Source organism: Anopheles bellator, chromosome 2 (genome assembly GCF_943735745.2).
Source record: "Anopheles bellator chromosome 2, idAnoBellAS_SP24_06.2, whole genome shotgun sequence".
Lineage (NCBI taxonomy): Eukaryota > Metazoa > Arthropoda > Insecta > Diptera > Culicidae > Anopheles > Anopheles bellator.
In genome coordinates, this window is record NC_071286.1 from 59,675,240 (window position 1) to 59,691,408 (window position 16,169).

Consider the following 16,169-nt stretch of genomic DNA (forward strand, 5'->3'; position numbering starts at 1 on the left):
TACCTCTAGGGTCTTAGATGTAAGCGAACTGCGGTACAGTCGGTAGGTTAGACCATTAGCGAACGGGCACCGGTAGAGTAAGCTAATTTATTGAGGGTGTACTATTTGTTTTGTTTTAGCTCCCGTAAGGTTCTGTAAAAATAGGTAAAGAAAAATAGGCGTACTCAACACGGCATATGTAATATTGGCAAGGCAAAGCAATAAAAATAATGTCAAACGCAGAGAAAGTGTAAACATATGCATAGAGTCAAACATTATAATCCGAAACGTATACACACTTGTACTTCATTTTAGAATGGGATTCGATACAAATCGGTCATAAAAATGTGTATTTTTACATCAAAATTTGGCGTGATGATTCAATCCTTTTCGCAATCATTTCTTTTCAAATGGCGCCTAAAACAATGAATGTCTCTTGGGCTTCAATCAAAAGTTCTCCCAAAATAGAAGCTGGCCATAATTTTGGAGGCAACTCCGAAACTGATAAGATGCCAATATTGTGGATTCTTTAGGCGAAGTGTTCCTCACAATGCTATAGGCAGTCCTTTTTTTTCTTCTTTTCCATTCGCCTTCTATTTTGTTTTGTTTTGTTAATAACGTTTTTTTTAAGTTTAAAAGGAATATTATGTTGGGTTCTTTTCTCAATCAATTATGTGCTCAAAATTGTAAAAAATCAAGTTTTACTTAAAATCTGTAAAAATACCACCCGCAAAACAAATGTGTTCAAATATTGTTTACTTTTCTTTTGAATGCTCAAAGACAAACGATAGATTAGGAACTAAATACATAAATAAATTAATTTAATAAATTTGCATAAATTTCAAAATAATGTTGAACCTTAACGGCTCCTGACAGCATCAAGCTTGAGGTTCGACTGTTTCGTTTCGTGCCTGAAATATTTCACGCTTGCGCACAACCTTTTCCGATTGCGTGCAAATCGTTTGAATTCATTTTGATGCAAATGGCGGTTATGCCCGTCGAAAAGAATCTGCAAATAATATGAAACCGGTCGAACGCTTTATTAGTTTAATTAAGTAATTTATTTCAGAAGAAAAGTCACTAGAATTTACAGTTCTGGTTCTTGTGGCAGTCCCAAAAGACTAAAAATACATTGACGGTTTGTTCTTTCAGTAAAACACTCGCAATGAAAGGGGCACAACAACCGGATTATTGCTTTAAAATATTTATAATTTAAAATGTCAACAAGTGAGCGTTCCCCCATTCGCAGCGTTCCGCATTCGCAGCGTTCCATTCGCAGTGTCGCGCGCAAGGCCTCCGCCAACCGGACTCAAAAAATGGCACGATTTCGTTTCTGCAGTACGTTTCTCCCGTCGAGTCCGGCGTTTGGCAACTCTCTGTGTGTGCTTGTGAGTGTCGCATGTCCTTGCGTTGCAATCGGGACACCGTGGGAAGTTGCTGGCTGAACAGCGTTCGCTTGTCGACGTTCTAATTAAAATCCTTCTCTACTAGCTCCCTACCATTGCCACTTCGCTACCCCCATACGCTCTAATGCAAGCTCGACTAAAATGGAGCCCTCTGGTGTCCTGGATTCTACAGTATATCAGCCCGTCACGTTAGCGGCCCTAGCCTATATGTACATAAAACTATATATATATATATATCTGGTTCTCTAGAAAACACTTCCACTATATTCGATATTCATTTAATACCTGCAGGCTTGCAACGGATGTACCGTATGTACAATATCATCTACCGACAACTGCATCACCTAACAAACGAAAACAATAGTACGCGCAGCCGAATCTGTCATTCTCTAGTCCGTATTGCTATTCCCACGACATCGCACAATGAGGAGCAAAAGTGGGGACATTTTCCCAGAGTTCCCCCGCAGAGTCCGATACCAGTGACCTCTCTCTCTCTCTCCTGTGTGTTAAGTAGTCTTGTGCAGGCAAGTAGTTTGGGTGTTGGGTGGGTTTTCCGATAGATTTCAATTCTTCAATCACTGATCGACGGGTTTTCGTTGGCGTCCGTCTGCTCTAAATGCTACTTCTAATGCTAATACTTGTCTAAACTTTGTCTCCGGAACGTCCTCGCTCCTGGCGAAAGACTCGGGAAATCTGTGTTCATCTGTGTAGGTTATTTGTAACTGTTTTTTTGTTGACGTTGCTCGTTGAATGTTCCAGGCCTTACATTTAAAATCGCGCCATAAGAGTACAACTTTAAAAATAGTATCACAGGTATTCAAATGAAATGTTTATACGTAAAACCTCTTTCTGTAGCTTCTTTCCAACTCGGGCAAACTGTCTATCGTACGGGTCTCACGGGCTAAGAGTGTGCTGAATGGCTACAAGCGCGGCTTCTTAACTTCAGTTGATATACTATTTATAACAGAAGGCGCAATTCAATCCACCCTTCCCCTAAACCGAACCAATCACTAATGGACCCTCTGTCGTAGGCATTTAAGTACTCTAGTAACTGTACTCCTTCCTTTCTGTCGATGTAAATGCAGACCATGCCGCAGTTCCGAAGGCACATCTCGCTACTTAAAATCAAATAACTGTTGGCAAAACAAAAACTTCGAACCAAGAACAGGCTCACGGCTCTCTCGACTCCCGGGTCGTGGCAAGAGAGAGGCTCAGACAGTGGTTTCGTTGCGGTGCAGCGGGATCAGCTCGCGCTGCAGATCGTTGTAGTACTCGTGCTCGGAGGAGGTCGCTTCCGTTTCCGTCGGTGACAGCGGGATGCCGATCGTTTGGGTCGGCGGTGACTGGGGTTCGTGCAGTGCGGAAGACGTGGTCGTGGTCGCCGCCGTCGCCGCCGCCGGGCCCGCTACCGGTTGTAGCGGGATGACGGCCTGCGTTGCTTCGTTGGCGGGGTTTTTCGTAGATCCACCGCTCACGTTGCTCGGGCTGGGTGTGTGGCTGATGGGCAGGGTGGCCCCCTGACTGAGGGACGACACGGGGCCGTTGGAAGACGACGAGTGATGCGCTAGCTGCGAAAGCTGCGTCTGGTGATGGTGTTGCTGTTGCTGCTGAAGTTGGTGTTGCTGCTGGAGCACCTGCAGCGGTTGTTGGATCGGTTGCAGCTGAATCTGGGACTGGTGGTGATGGTGGTGCAGCGGATGGTGGTTCGGAGAGTTGGGTGGAGGCGTTCCGATGGCCATGGCTTGCGCCGAACCCATCAGGTACTCGGGATTATCGACGCTGGGCGGAACACCGATCAGGTCCATGTATCCCGGTGTGGACTGCGCTTGGCTTTGGCACGTCGGCATCAGGTAGTCGTCCTCGTCCAGAGGCAAATTCAACCGGATGCCCCCCACACCAACCTCCTTCGCGCCACTATCCGTTTCGTCGTCCGGCTTCAGAGGGTCCTTGCAGTAGCGCAGCGATTTCGGTGCTTCCTCCGACGGTTCCGCGGCCGAAGGTCCCGGGAGCATCAGATGGGCGGGTCGGGTCGCTTTCGGCTGCAGATACTCGTCCCCTTCAGCGATCGTACTCGGCACGTCGATCGTGGTGGCCGCCTGACCTGCCGGATTCGTGACGGGCGCCAAGGTTCGGATGAGATCCTTCTCGTCCTGGTTCGTGTACGACGGGAGGCGCATAAACTTGTCGCCCGGAATCATCAGGTACCGGCCGGGGTCGCGTGCCTTCTCGGCGAACATTTCCGCCAACTGCTTGAAGGTGGGCCGTGAGTCCGCATCGAGCACCCAACACGACAGCAGAATGCAGTAGATGTCGAGTGAGCAGATATCGGGCTGTGGGAGCTTGTGGCCAATCTCGATCAGCTCCGGTACATCCTTGGCGGGTACGTTCTCGTACGGCCGAGCCCCGTACGTCAGCAGTTCCCAGATGGTGACGGCGAACGCCCATACATCGCTTTTGCTCGTAAAAACTCGGTGCCGGATGCACTCGAGGGCAAGCCACTTGATCGGCATTTTGCCACCGGCCGCCCGGTACTCGTCACATCCGAAGTCCAGCAGTTTGGCCAGTCCGAAATCGGTAATCTTCACACAGGACGGCGTCTGGACGAGCACGTTCCGGGCAGCGAGATCACGGTGCACGAGGCGGCGGTCCTCCAGGTACGCCATTCCACGGGCAATCTGGGTGGACCAGTTCAGGAGCGCCTTCGAGCCGATCTTCTCCCGGTTGAGGCGCACGTAGTCCAGCAGACACCCGAGCGGCATCAGCTGCGTGATGAGCATCATCTGCGAGGTCATACAGACGGCCAGCAGCTTCAGCAGGTTCGGGTGTTCGACCGACGCCATGATGTAGGCCTCCTCCAGGAACTCCTTGCTCGACTCCGACCCGGACATCTCCATCAGCACCTTGATCGCGACCGGTATCTTGACGCTTTCACCCTCCGGCATCCAGACGCCCTTGAAGACCCGCCCGAACGCACCCATCCCGAGCACACCACCCCGCCGGATCTCCGCCTCCTTGATGATGCGCAACTTCGTCAGGTTCGGACCCACGTTCGATGGCCGCAACGGTTCCGAATCCTCACAGCCTGCCAGTGCCATTGTCATCTTCACCGCATCCTTCTTGTTTTTCTGCCTGCTGCAGATACAGTAGATCGACATGATGATCAGACAAAACAGCAACACGAACAGCCCGATCAGGATCACACTGTACTGGGTTTGTGCCTCGAGCCGGAAGCCACTCTGGAGCGGATCGGTCGAACAGTACGGGCCAATCTTGCCCGTCTCCTGCGGGAACCGCTTGTACGGGTGCGACGGTGGGCAGATCGAGGTACAGTTGAACGTGGTCGAGTTGTCGAACGGATCGCCCTCGAACAGCTTCAGATTGCGACACTCGTCGCACGCGTCCGGCCCTAGCCCGTGGCATCCACGGCACTCCTTGTGGCAAGGATGGCAGATGCGTGTCTCCTCGTTCGCGTAATGATCGATCGGGCACTCGTCCTCGCACTGCTCGCCCTTCTTGTACCCGGCGCACTCCTGACAGAACTGTTCATGGAACCCGTAGCCGGTGCACTTCTTGCACCGTGGGTGACACTTCCGGCAGACCGCCTTCCCGGACAGGTGCTTCAGGGGTCCTTCCTCCTGCAGCACCCAATCACTGTAGTAGCCATCTGGAAGAGGTTAGAAGGGAGTGAGTTAGAGAGCCCGCAGGAGCTGACAGCGACCTGGGACTTACCTGGACACGGTTCGTCCTTCATCAGGCATCGCTCGATCGTGGTATCGCTGCCGATAATCGCTCGATCGCAGGAAACGCACCCATCCGGGGCGATCGTGTCCCGTGGCCCGTTACACCCAACGCACGTCTTGTGGCACTTGACGCAGGTCCCGTTCAGGGCGTACTTCATGATCGGACACTCCGACACACAGAACTTGCCGTCCTTCACGTTCACGCACGAGCCACAGTTGTCCGCGTTCGGTCCGTAGCAGAAGTCCTTGCACTCCGGGTGGCAATCTTCGCACGTCTTCGAGTTCACCTGATAGATCCTGTGGTGTTGGGAATTGGTGTTTATGAGCGCGATTCTTAACTGAGGACGTTCCGGGCGCTTCCGGGCGGGATACATACCGTGGTAGACTCTTGCAGCTGTCCAAACACTTGCCCTCGTACACAAAGTTCTTACACTCCAGACACTGCTCCGGGCCCTTGCCCCAGCAGCCGGACTTGGTGCACTGCTCCGAGCACTGTATTCCGGATGCGTCTGTGAAGGGAAAAGAATCTGTTAGAGTCACTTGCTCAAGAGGAGCGCTCCCCAAGAACCCCCCGAACGATACTTACGACAATCGCTCGCGGCGCGGTTCCTGTGGATCATCGTTTCATGGTCGTTGCTCTTCTTGATCTTCAGCCAGTCAATATCCTCCACGAAGCACAGATTTCTGTTCTCCAGAATCACGATCGAGCCCGAGTTGACGCGTTTCAGTGACTTCAGTTCAAGCGATTTCAAGGAAGTCTGCCAGAGAGTGAGAGGGTTAGCGCCCAGGGCCCAGTCGGTCCAGTCCAGCGTCACCTACCTTCACGATGTAGAGCGAGGCAAAGAAGTTTTCCTTCAGCTGGCGGCCCCCGACCACCTCCAGGTTGCGGAAGTACGATAGGTTCGTAAAGTCCGGATGGTCGCCCTGGATATTGATGTAGCCAGTGATCTCCTTCACCGTCGAGAACACCTCCAGCCGGTCCGGGTGGATCTTGATGTAGCGCGGCCCGAAGGAGAAGTTCGCGAACACCTGCTGGTACCCGGTGAACGTTTGGTCCAGGATCTCCAGCGATCCCTCGATGATGGTACAGTCCTGGTACATGCCGATATTGTCCGAGTGAACGACGCCATCACCCTTGCAGGTTTTTGGGCACGCCCCGTTACACGGGACGCACTCACCGTTCTGGGGCGTCTTGTTCGGTGGGCAGGTCCGCACGCACGCCCCATTATCCTTGAGCAAGTGTTCCGGGCAGTTCCGTACACAGGTCGCCCCGTACGCATACTTCCCGTCCGGATTCGGCTCCCAGAGGTAGTTGATCGGGTTGTATCTGTAATGGACGATGAAGGGCGCGATTCCAGTCAGTTGTCCCAACGGCAGAGTCGTCCGCCGGTTACTTACCGCTGCATCGGAGGGCACTCCTGCTTGCACTCGCCGTCGTCGTAGAAGTTCTTACACGCCAGACAGTCCTCCTGGGTTGGGCCAGTGCAGCCACCGGCACAGAACAGATGGCAACACTCGCGTGGCTTCGACCCAAAGCACCGGCCCGGCGAGCACTGAGGCGAACAATTCAGCTTGCTAAACTTCTGGCAGTTGTGGGCTCCTTCACCCCAACAGCCGACCTCGCACGAGTGATGACACTGAGGACACTCACGCTCCGGCGACGTGAAGTTGAACGTGTACCGTATGTTCGCCTTCGGGTTGGAGAGGATCTCCTCCCAGTTGATCGAGCGTACGTGGCAGAGGTTGTAGTTGTTGAAGATACCGGCCGACCCGCTCAGGATGTCGCGGAGCGCCGGCATCTCGAGCGTGTTCATCTGCGAGAACGACACGAACAGGCCGAACTCGTCGTCCCACTTGTTCAGCTTGAACGTGGTGCGGCCGCGGATGATCTGCAGCCGGGGCAGGATCACCTGCGGGATGTCGACGTGGCTGATCAGCACGTAGCCCGTCACCTCGCGGATGTGCTGCAGGAAGCCGAGGTCGTAGGAACTGTTCTGTATCCAGGTGATCTCCAGGTTGCCGTCCACGTACGTGCAGTTCGTGTACCGATCGCGCAGGTTCTTGTAGTGATACTCCCGGTTCGACGGCACCGACATCCGCCCGTTCGTGCCGATGCATACTGGGGAAGGGAGCGCGAAAAGAACAGCGGGTCAGTATAATCTTTTTCTCCGGTGACGTCCTTCGACACGTCGATCGAAGACGATCAATATTTATGAAAGCAACGCAACGAAGCACGTGCCCGACGGCGGGTCGGCGATTTGACAGGACGGGTCTTGGACAACTTATTACAGCTCGCGCGGCGCACCGTGTCAATTGGATTGGAGTTGGAACGACACTCTGGTCCGAAATGTATTATTTATCATTCGGTGTCGGACCCAGGCCATAAGCCACTCTCCTAGCTAGCCGAGACCCCTCAAGAACTCGAGCCAACCAGACTTAAGGCAACACAGGGCAGTGTTTTGCGATGACCATTTGGCCGTCCCGCGAGTCCCGAGGTGCCATGTTAGTTATGTGGCGCACGTTCGTTATATGAATGTATAATGAAGCGGGTGTAGGTTTTGGGGACCCGACCCGACGCCCGTTTTATTGACCCGACGTTTCCATCGGCATTCCTGGGCGTCCGACCACGGAGAGCCGAACTAGACCACGGCCGGCTAATCCGAAACAGAACACACAGAACATAAGCAAGCAACCGAAACGGCGTGTCGACCGGGAAGAGACCTCCCCGTTGGTGTTTGCGGTTCGGGCTTGGGGCCGATAAAAAAAGGGCCCCCATAAAGTGTTTGTCATGTCGCCCTCTTGCCCCTTGGTCCGGGCGGAGCCGAGAATTCATCACAGTTTATGGCCTTTTGCAGACAGAGAGATAGAGTCAACATTGTCAACACGTCGTCGACGTGGGACCACCAGGAGACCCTCAACCCGGCTTCCAATCCTGTATTTGACCAACTGTTTCAGCGGACGAAGCCGAACACTGGAGCAGAGGTTATGGCTTCGCACCGTTCTTTGCCGACGGTAATCCGGGGTCACATGACCTTACCAGCGGGCTGTGGCCACTTTCCGTGTCCAGCTCTCGGGTTGTCCAAAGAAACGCCTCCAGCAAACATGCGCCTCGAGGGAGCGTTACTACTGTTTTGCTGTGGCCCGACGCCAAAACTGGCCCGACCAAAGTGGGCGACAGAGATGTTGCTTTTCAAATTAAAATTAATCCACACTCTCGCTTTCGGGCGACCGGCCCGGGTGGGTGGGTTGTTTTTGTTCCCCCCCTCCCCCCCCCCCACCGACCCCCACACGAACGTTTTAACGGCCGTTTGTAGGTGTTTGCGTTGTATAGAAAGCTTTTCAATAGTCATCCATCTTTTTTGGGGTGGTTCGCCGCTTAACCACGCATCGAAATCGATACAGACCGATCGCACAGAAGGACACCCTGTGCGCGTTGCTCCTCGACTGGTCCTCGGACACAATGGTTTCCGATTACGCGCCGCTAATCGGATTAGTAGTTAATTTATTGTTTGGTTAATTTAAAGTGCTTCACTCTCCCGTCTCACTCACTCGCTCTGGCTCCGAGCAGTCCGGGACGAGGGCAGGACGAAGTAGGCCGACCTACAAAATGGCTGACAGCCTCATCACGGTCGTATTTTGTCGGCTCGAACGAGCCGATGGCTAGCGAAAGCTTTGGGACGGCGATAAAACTGATTTAATGCAATCGTATAGGACGTATCCTAAATCACGAAGACACCAAACGCAGCAGATCGATCGGCCCGCGGGAACATTGTTGTTGAAAAGTGGTGAGGTGATCTTATTGGAGCCAAGCCGACCACCCAAGCATCGGCGGAAGAGAGAGCTTGAGTTTAGCTGCCGGCGACGATCGTTGCCGACCGTGGAAAAACAGGAGGCACTTTCGCCTAATCTCACTCAATGTGCGAAATTTTATCTCAATTTCAGCACAATTTCGGCACCGGCACCGTGAATATGCTACATGGGTTCGAAATATCGCGAGGCTGTTCTCCATCTCCAGATGGCAATGTCAATTTTATAACATAATTTGGTAGGATCATTTTGTTGATGATCCTTGTCAATGGATGCGGGGTTTGACCGAAAGAAAAACTTCAAATGTAAATTAAATTTCAAAAAATATCTTTATAGGACATCTTAGGAACAAGCAACTTTCACGATATTTAGATTTAAGTTTAAGTTATTTTTTACTCTTTGTCTCCGAAGAAGAACGGACCGAACCGTGTTTATAAATTTAAGTTACGTCGATAGAATTAGGCTATAGGATTCATGAATACGGCACAGTCCGTCTTTCAAAAGAATGAATAATGTTATTTGAACAGACAGAGCCGTATTGAGCATCAACTTTAAGTTTTGCACTCAAAACTGGACCTTCGGACTGTTTTCTTGATCTCACCGTTAATTTTGATGTTGATCTGTACCTTAAGTGTATCAATGTTGTATGTCCATATTTACCAGCGCAAATCATAATTCTTTCTATCTATGTTCTAGAGCACTATTTAAGTGAAGAAAACTTGTTGTTCTAAAACCCCGTCAGACTCGCCACTTTTCATACCACGTAGCACACTGTTTTTGGGGTGGACTTTCGATCGATTGATGGCGATGGCGTTTGGAAAACGATCGTTCGATTGATCGTGCGACACGACCGGCCGTTTGGCATCCCTGTCGTCGTCGTCGTCGTCGTCGGTGGTCCCGTCCCGCCCCATCCCGTAAAGTGGTCGTTAAACGGTTACAAGCAAACGATGTAAGCTCCCACAGGGCCCTCGATCGCCGAATTTTGGGACGCTCGCGGGTTTTCTCTATCTCCCATTTAACGACGTGGGCTGGGTGTGCGTTGAATGTCGCCTTGATTGCCGGTCACCCTGATGCTTTGAGCTGCCCCCTGGCTCCCCTGGGATCGGCGGCTCGGAAATTGATGCTCAACCAAATCACCGCGACCAGCGCAAGGAAGGGAGTGAAAAAAAAAAACGGTGGAAATAAATGCCACCACGCACGCCGATGATGATGATGATTGCTGGGGCACGGAAGGGTAGCGGGGGACCGCGGAATGTGCGTGTCCCATTTCGTGTCCGTCAAGTGGCAACTGTCAACTCTCTCGGCTGAGATCAATAATTAGTAGCCCGCGATGGCCGTGCGGCGAAGCGTTCCGAATTGATTAGCGCGCGATCGGCGCTGGCCGCTGCACCGATTTATGCTGTGGCCATCGCCGCAGGAAGCAGCTTCGCAACGAGCATCAGTCTCTCTCTCTCTGTCTCTCTCCCTATCTCTCTGTCGAACGATAATTACATTGCATTGCAGCGGCCGAATCGCAATCCTTGTGGCGCGTGCCACTCAACTCGAGGGACATTTATCTTCGCTCTCCTTCTCTCTCTCTCTCTCTGTCTCTTCTCTCGCCGACAGCCACTCACGAAACGCACGCACGCAGCGCACGGTGAGTGATTTAATTTTTATAAATTGGATCCCCGGAGCCGGCGCACGCGCGATTCGCGGATGGCCCACATTCCGGCGCGATGTGTTATGATAATGCAGAGCGCGCGGCAACCGAGTGAGTCCCCCGGGGGGGGGAGGGCGCGATGGGGTTTAGGTCCCTTCGGTGATTTCGCTGACCGTCCCGCGGGCCGGTCCGGTGTCGTCGGAGGGACTCGTTTTTGCCGAGTGATTACATAAATTAATATTAATCGCACGTCACTCGCAACTCGCAACGCGAACAACCTGTCTCGGCGGGAGCCAGTTCTTCGGGGCCCTCCGGTGCCTGGTGCCCGGTGCATGTGTGTATGTTCAACTAATGGACTCCTTGCCGATGGCGGTGAAGCCGACGAATGATCGATTCCTGAAAGCCAGCCAGGGCGTCCGAAATGTCGATCGGATCGCGCTCCAGATTTAATTTCACTTTTTATCGTCCCGAAAACAGGTCCAACGGGCAAATCCGCCGGTGTCCTAGAAACGAGCGGACCCGGACCCGGGCGCTTAACGAGCGAAACGTCAAATAAATGCAGTTTAGCGTTGTTTATCCGCATCTTTACCGATCGCGCCCGCGGTGGTTCCATTAGAGAGCGACGAGATCAACCTTCTCCACAGCAACTCCTACTACTACTACGAGCTACGCGTTGTATCCGCAACCCACACACCGCACCGCACCGCACGCACCGTAGAGGATGTGGGCGCGTGGCCCGGTGTGGCCAGGCTGCTTTTTGGCTGCCCCCGCAAGACACACCCACTCACCCGGTCCGAGCGACGCCACGCGACCAAAATAATAACGTTTTTCAAGAGCGCGCTTTCCATTGGGGAGGCCCCACACACTGAAACCCTCGAAATCGATCGGCGATCGAATCGACGACCGAAACAAGGTCCGTTCCGGGTGCGTAAGGAGACGGTGCGTGCGGTTGCGCAAGAAATCAGTGACGCGTCCTGGGTGGGTGGATCTTCGCTCAAGAGAGCCCCCGCTGGCCCGGTGAAGGCTGCACCACCTTCGAAGCCAGTAATTAGTAATGCCCACAGCCCAGTAACCCACACAAACAACTCCCATCACTGAGCGCGAGTACTCACGATTTCGGACACTCGATTGCTTGTGTGCCTTCTGCTGAAGGACATCCACCGACAGCACCCCGAAAACGGGGTATGCTTTCAAAACGAGGCCTCATTCGAATAGGGGCTCACGCCAACCCAGAAACCCAGGTCCATCTTCAGCCGCCTCTCTCCGGTCTGCTCACAGTTGTTGTTACCAAATCACACTTTCTACGGAAATATTTCCGCCCAACAACGCCCGACCGATCGACCGATCGGTCCGACAACGGGGGAGAGGCCGACAGGGGGTTTGTGTTATTTTTATGACTTGCTCAACAAGCCGCGGCGGCGTAGCACCAGAAGCACAGTTAGAGCAGCGAAGCGAACGCCACACGCGTTCGGGAGTTCGAGTTCGGGGCTCGAGTAACACGTTCCCCAAAACCGAAGCAGAGGAGCGAACGGCAGCATCGATGGACGGATGGATGGACTAAACGTTTCTAACGAACTCCAGCAGCCAGGCAGCCCGGATTGGGCCGACGCAAAAGTAAGTCCCTCTGTTTTGGTTTTGGCTGATGATGGAATCATTTTCCATGCAGCAGGACTCATCACTGATCACTAAATTAATGACAATTTAAGCAGGGTGGGGAGGATCGCGGAAGCGTATATAAACTATAAAAAGTGTATAAACTTTCTAAACGAGTCTTGATTGGCTCGACGTCAGAGGTTAGAGCGTGTATAGTTTTAAGCTGTAGCTGAATTCCCCCAGTGAGTCTTGGGATAGTTCGGGAATAGCTGTGTTTTATTTTGAGGGCATTTAATGAACCAGTTTGAATAAGAAATCGAAACTACTTACTTCGCGTAAGGAAAGTATCACAAATTAAGTACTTGAAGAGTAAGTGGAAGTGACCCACGAATTCTTTTGCATTGCAAACAGTGAACAGACAGTCTGTGGATTAGTCTGTCGAAATGCGCCAAGGACTTTCGCGACTTGGACTGCTTCAAGACATTTTACTGCAGGATCGTCCGATCAACGATCTATTAATCGCTTTAAAAGCATTCAACAGAAGATCACACGATTTGCAATGAGGAAGATAGGCTAGAGGTATCCAAACTAGCTGCGGCCTTGGACGGTTCATTTGATCAACTTCAATCCACAGACAAAGTCAAATTTCGGTTGACAGAGTCCAGATTCTGAAAAGTTAGAAACAATTTGTCGAACGGAACGAATCTGGCTGCTCCCTCAGCAACAAGATTTACGGTTTGAAGCCGCTGTCCACAAAAAAAAGGCTGACCCCACTTTCGGGACGACCCAACCGAAGTGCCCGGGGACCCGGAGCGTGGCCTGAGAAGGAAGAAATAAACGTTAATGTTGCTTCGCTCCCTACAAGGCCTACCCGGCTGCACTGCCAGAGATCCCGGCGATGGCCATCCACAAGGGAAGATGGAGAAGCCCAAGATGAGGGAGAAAAATGAGGAACCGACACAGAGCCACACAGTGAGCGAGAGCCGCCGAATGATGGATGGCATATGGTGGTGGTTGGCCGCGTCGTTTTTCCTTCGCTGCCGCTCCTGATGATGATGAACATTTGTCTAAAGTTTCGGAGGTCGCGAGAATCGTTGTTGCTGTTGTTCTCAGCATCCACCCGGTCCGCTTCTGAGAGAGATTGGAATTTTCGGGCCAGATTGATGGCCGCGGCTTTGTGCCGGGTGCGACTGAAGATGAAAAAGTAAGATGGAGCGATGGGGCCAGCCATGGATGCTGTTCCATCATCCACACACGGGTTCGTCACTTGGTTCGCTCACAAATTAATGATCACGGAACGGGTGGATCGTGAGTTTTCGGAGGTTTATGGCACGGTTCTCGCGCCAGCTCCAGCGACTTTGTCATCGACCGTCACTGCGCTGTGTCCGTGCCATCTGAAAGGCCAGTGACTAATTACTATTCACGCATGGCGACATCGCGATCGGTCCAACGAACGCCAAGTCTGTTGAAGTTCTTTGTTTTTACGTGAAATTTCGTAGTTACATAAGTATATTTCCGTTCCCGTTTCTCGCGTTTCGTTTCTTCAACGGACGCCGAGCCGACGGGCCTATTGGTCTTTTACGCAGTCTCGAAAAATCAATATTCACCAAGGCCCCAGGGCCGCGCGTTCGGCGCTCGTTCGATTTCAATTTGCGGCGCAGTCGCGGGTGAGACAAACAGAGAACGGCCATAAACTTTACGTCTTTACAGCTAGCGATGGGGAGCTAAGAGTGTGACCCCGCGTGCTTGTGGTGTTAGTGGGGATAGTTTTATGATTCCGTCACGAGCTCCGTGTGTCGCTCGGGTAAAGGTACCGGGAGAGACTGGCAGCATGTCGCCACGACAAATTTCTAGACCTCAAGCCTTCAAACGCGATCTGAAAAGTGCCCGTTTTTTTTGGGCCGTAGTCGATCTAATGAGTCCGACTAGAGGCGGAACAGTTTTCACTAATTAAAAGTGCTTCTCGCGGTCTTGGACCAAATTCCCCGATCGTAACAGGTGGATCAGTCCGGTACCTCGGGAGTCCGGTCCGGTACAGCCACCGAAAAAAAAAAATCCACCACCAGAAAAGGCCGCACACCATTCGTGCGCTGGTGCCGTGGGCCATTAGTCGTTGTTCCTTGGCTATAATTAATTCTTCTTGTTGTGTCCAAACCATTTGTCAGCCACCGAGCTCCGGGTGTGGATGGAATGTATTGAGATTTGTTATGCTACAACACCGTTGTGTGTTACCAGCGAGCGAAGGTGGAACCGGTTCGTCCGGACGTCCATGACAACGCGGAGACTGATAACGAAGAACTCGATCGAATCGCCACAATCGCTGGCATTGGCACCTTGTTGACGAATCAATTCGTACAATTGAGATTTGGAGACGTGCAACCGTCCGAGAACAACCTTTCCCGGATGGATGGATCCCGGAATGTGCCATTAATCACACCCGTGGTGTCCTCGGTCTCTCGCTCGATTATGTGACGATTGGGACAAATTATCGCTCGTAATTGAGCGGAGCGGTGTGCGTGAGCGTTAGTCCTACACCTGCCACGGACTCAGTTCGGCTCAGGGTTAGAAACGCATCACGCGAGCGAGGAAGACAGCGAAGGCCAAACCTGGACGGCACCGACGCCATTCGTCTTTGTTGACTTAAGTCGCCAGCCAGCCAGCCAGCCAGTTGGGTTGGGTCCATTAGTGCCGCTCGCGACTCCGTCCGTCGGTCGGTCGTTGTTGTAAAATTGAAATCCCCGTCGTCGTCCGTTTTACGATGCGCTGCCCAGCCCCGGCCCAGCAAGGTAGTAAAAGAATGTTTCAAATCTGTCGCATCCATCTGTCATCCTCCATTGCCTTCTGCTGCTGCCTGCTGGACGGAGACCTCGATTTGCGTACCCGGGGCCACGACCGACCACCCGACAAAACGTTGTACGCTTTTCGCATTTCGTGCTCGATACACTTCTTTTTGGTTTGTTTGTGTAAAAAGCGTTGAGGTCCTCAGCGGCGGCGGCGGCGGCCGAGAAAGACGAGAAATATTGTTTGCGTCAGTTTGATTTACGAGTTGGCGCTGCGGAGGGAACAAAACCGGAAAAGTGCGCCAGCGAAAAGGCTAAAGAAAACACAGGACGAACACAAAAAAACGGGGTATAAATAACCCGAGCGGTCCTCGCATAAACGTGTAAATGTGCGCGCGGTTGGCGCTTGGCCGCCGACTGACGCGCCAGGCGTGAATTGAGCGCGCGAGCGGCTCGCAGCTCGCAAAACGGTCAAAAGACATCAACTCCGCGTCAAGCGAGAAACCTCTCTCCACGGGCCGGCGTGGCCCGAGGTGGTGGCGTTTCAGATGGGTTTGGTCGTCGTTTTAAAATTTAATGATCGTTTTTCGTTGTTTTCGTTGTCTTCCTCCTTCGACGCGCGTGATATCCCTCGGCACGGATTATTATTGACACTCCGTGTTCGCTTGTGTGCTCCAAGCTCGCAGCGCGTTGCATAATGGGCTTTCGGCCGCCCGGTCCGGGTGTGTAAAAATTGAATACCCTTTTATCGACGAGCTGGCCACAGGATTCGAATGGCCGGCTGGCCGGGTCCTGAGACTTTAATGGTTTGCCGCCAGCCATTAGTGTCGGGGAAGCAAAAGGGAACATCCACAACGTTTTGTTCGGCCGCAAACAATCGATCGACACAGACGGGCGTTCCGCCGGACCGATACTGTCAGGCGGAAAGATTAATGAATACGCGGCCTGGGAGCCTGGCGCTGCCGATGCTGCTACGCGATTCGATCCTTCGGCCGAGCTTCCTCTTTACGGGGCCACGATTGATGAGGTGAAAATATTTGCAACCCGAGTCGCCTCGAATCTTTCCGATCAAATCTTGCAGTCCAAACACCCTTTTGGGGGCTCCGATATCTAGGCCTTGTGCCATTTGGCTGGCCACATGGCTCGCGTTGTTGTGGCGAGTAATTGCGACCGAAAACACTTTCAACCGGGCCAACCAGCCGGTGGTTGCGAAAACGCTGGTGAC

General features: G+C 52.5%; 1 protein-coding gene across 1 annotated transcript in view; it reads right to left on the reverse strand.

Moving 5' to 3' along the window:
* Window positions 1-1,204: 1,204 nt before the first annotated feature.
* Window positions 1,205-16,169, reverse strand: part of LOC131211282 (epidermal growth factor receptor) — an 84,213-nt gene continuing 69,248 nt past the window's right edge. Inside the window, exons 2-8 of the mRNA XM_058204695.1 lie at window positions 6,524-7,244; window positions 5,945-6,452; window positions 5,712-5,883; window positions 5,502-5,634; window positions 5,115-5,422; window positions 3,106-5,049; window positions 1,205-2,727 (exon numbers count right to left, since the gene is read on the reverse strand). Coding sequence (XP_058060678.1) covers window positions 2,597-2,727; window positions 3,106-5,049; window positions 5,115-5,422; window positions 5,502-5,634; window positions 5,712-5,883; window positions 5,945-6,452; window positions 6,524-7,244 — 3,917 coding nt within the window. The 3' untranslated portion in view covers window positions 1,205-2,596. The remainder of the gene's footprint in view (window positions 2,728-3,105; window positions 5,050-5,114; window positions 5,423-5,501; window positions 5,635-5,711; window positions 5,884-5,944; window positions 6,453-6,523; window positions 7,245-16,169) is intronic.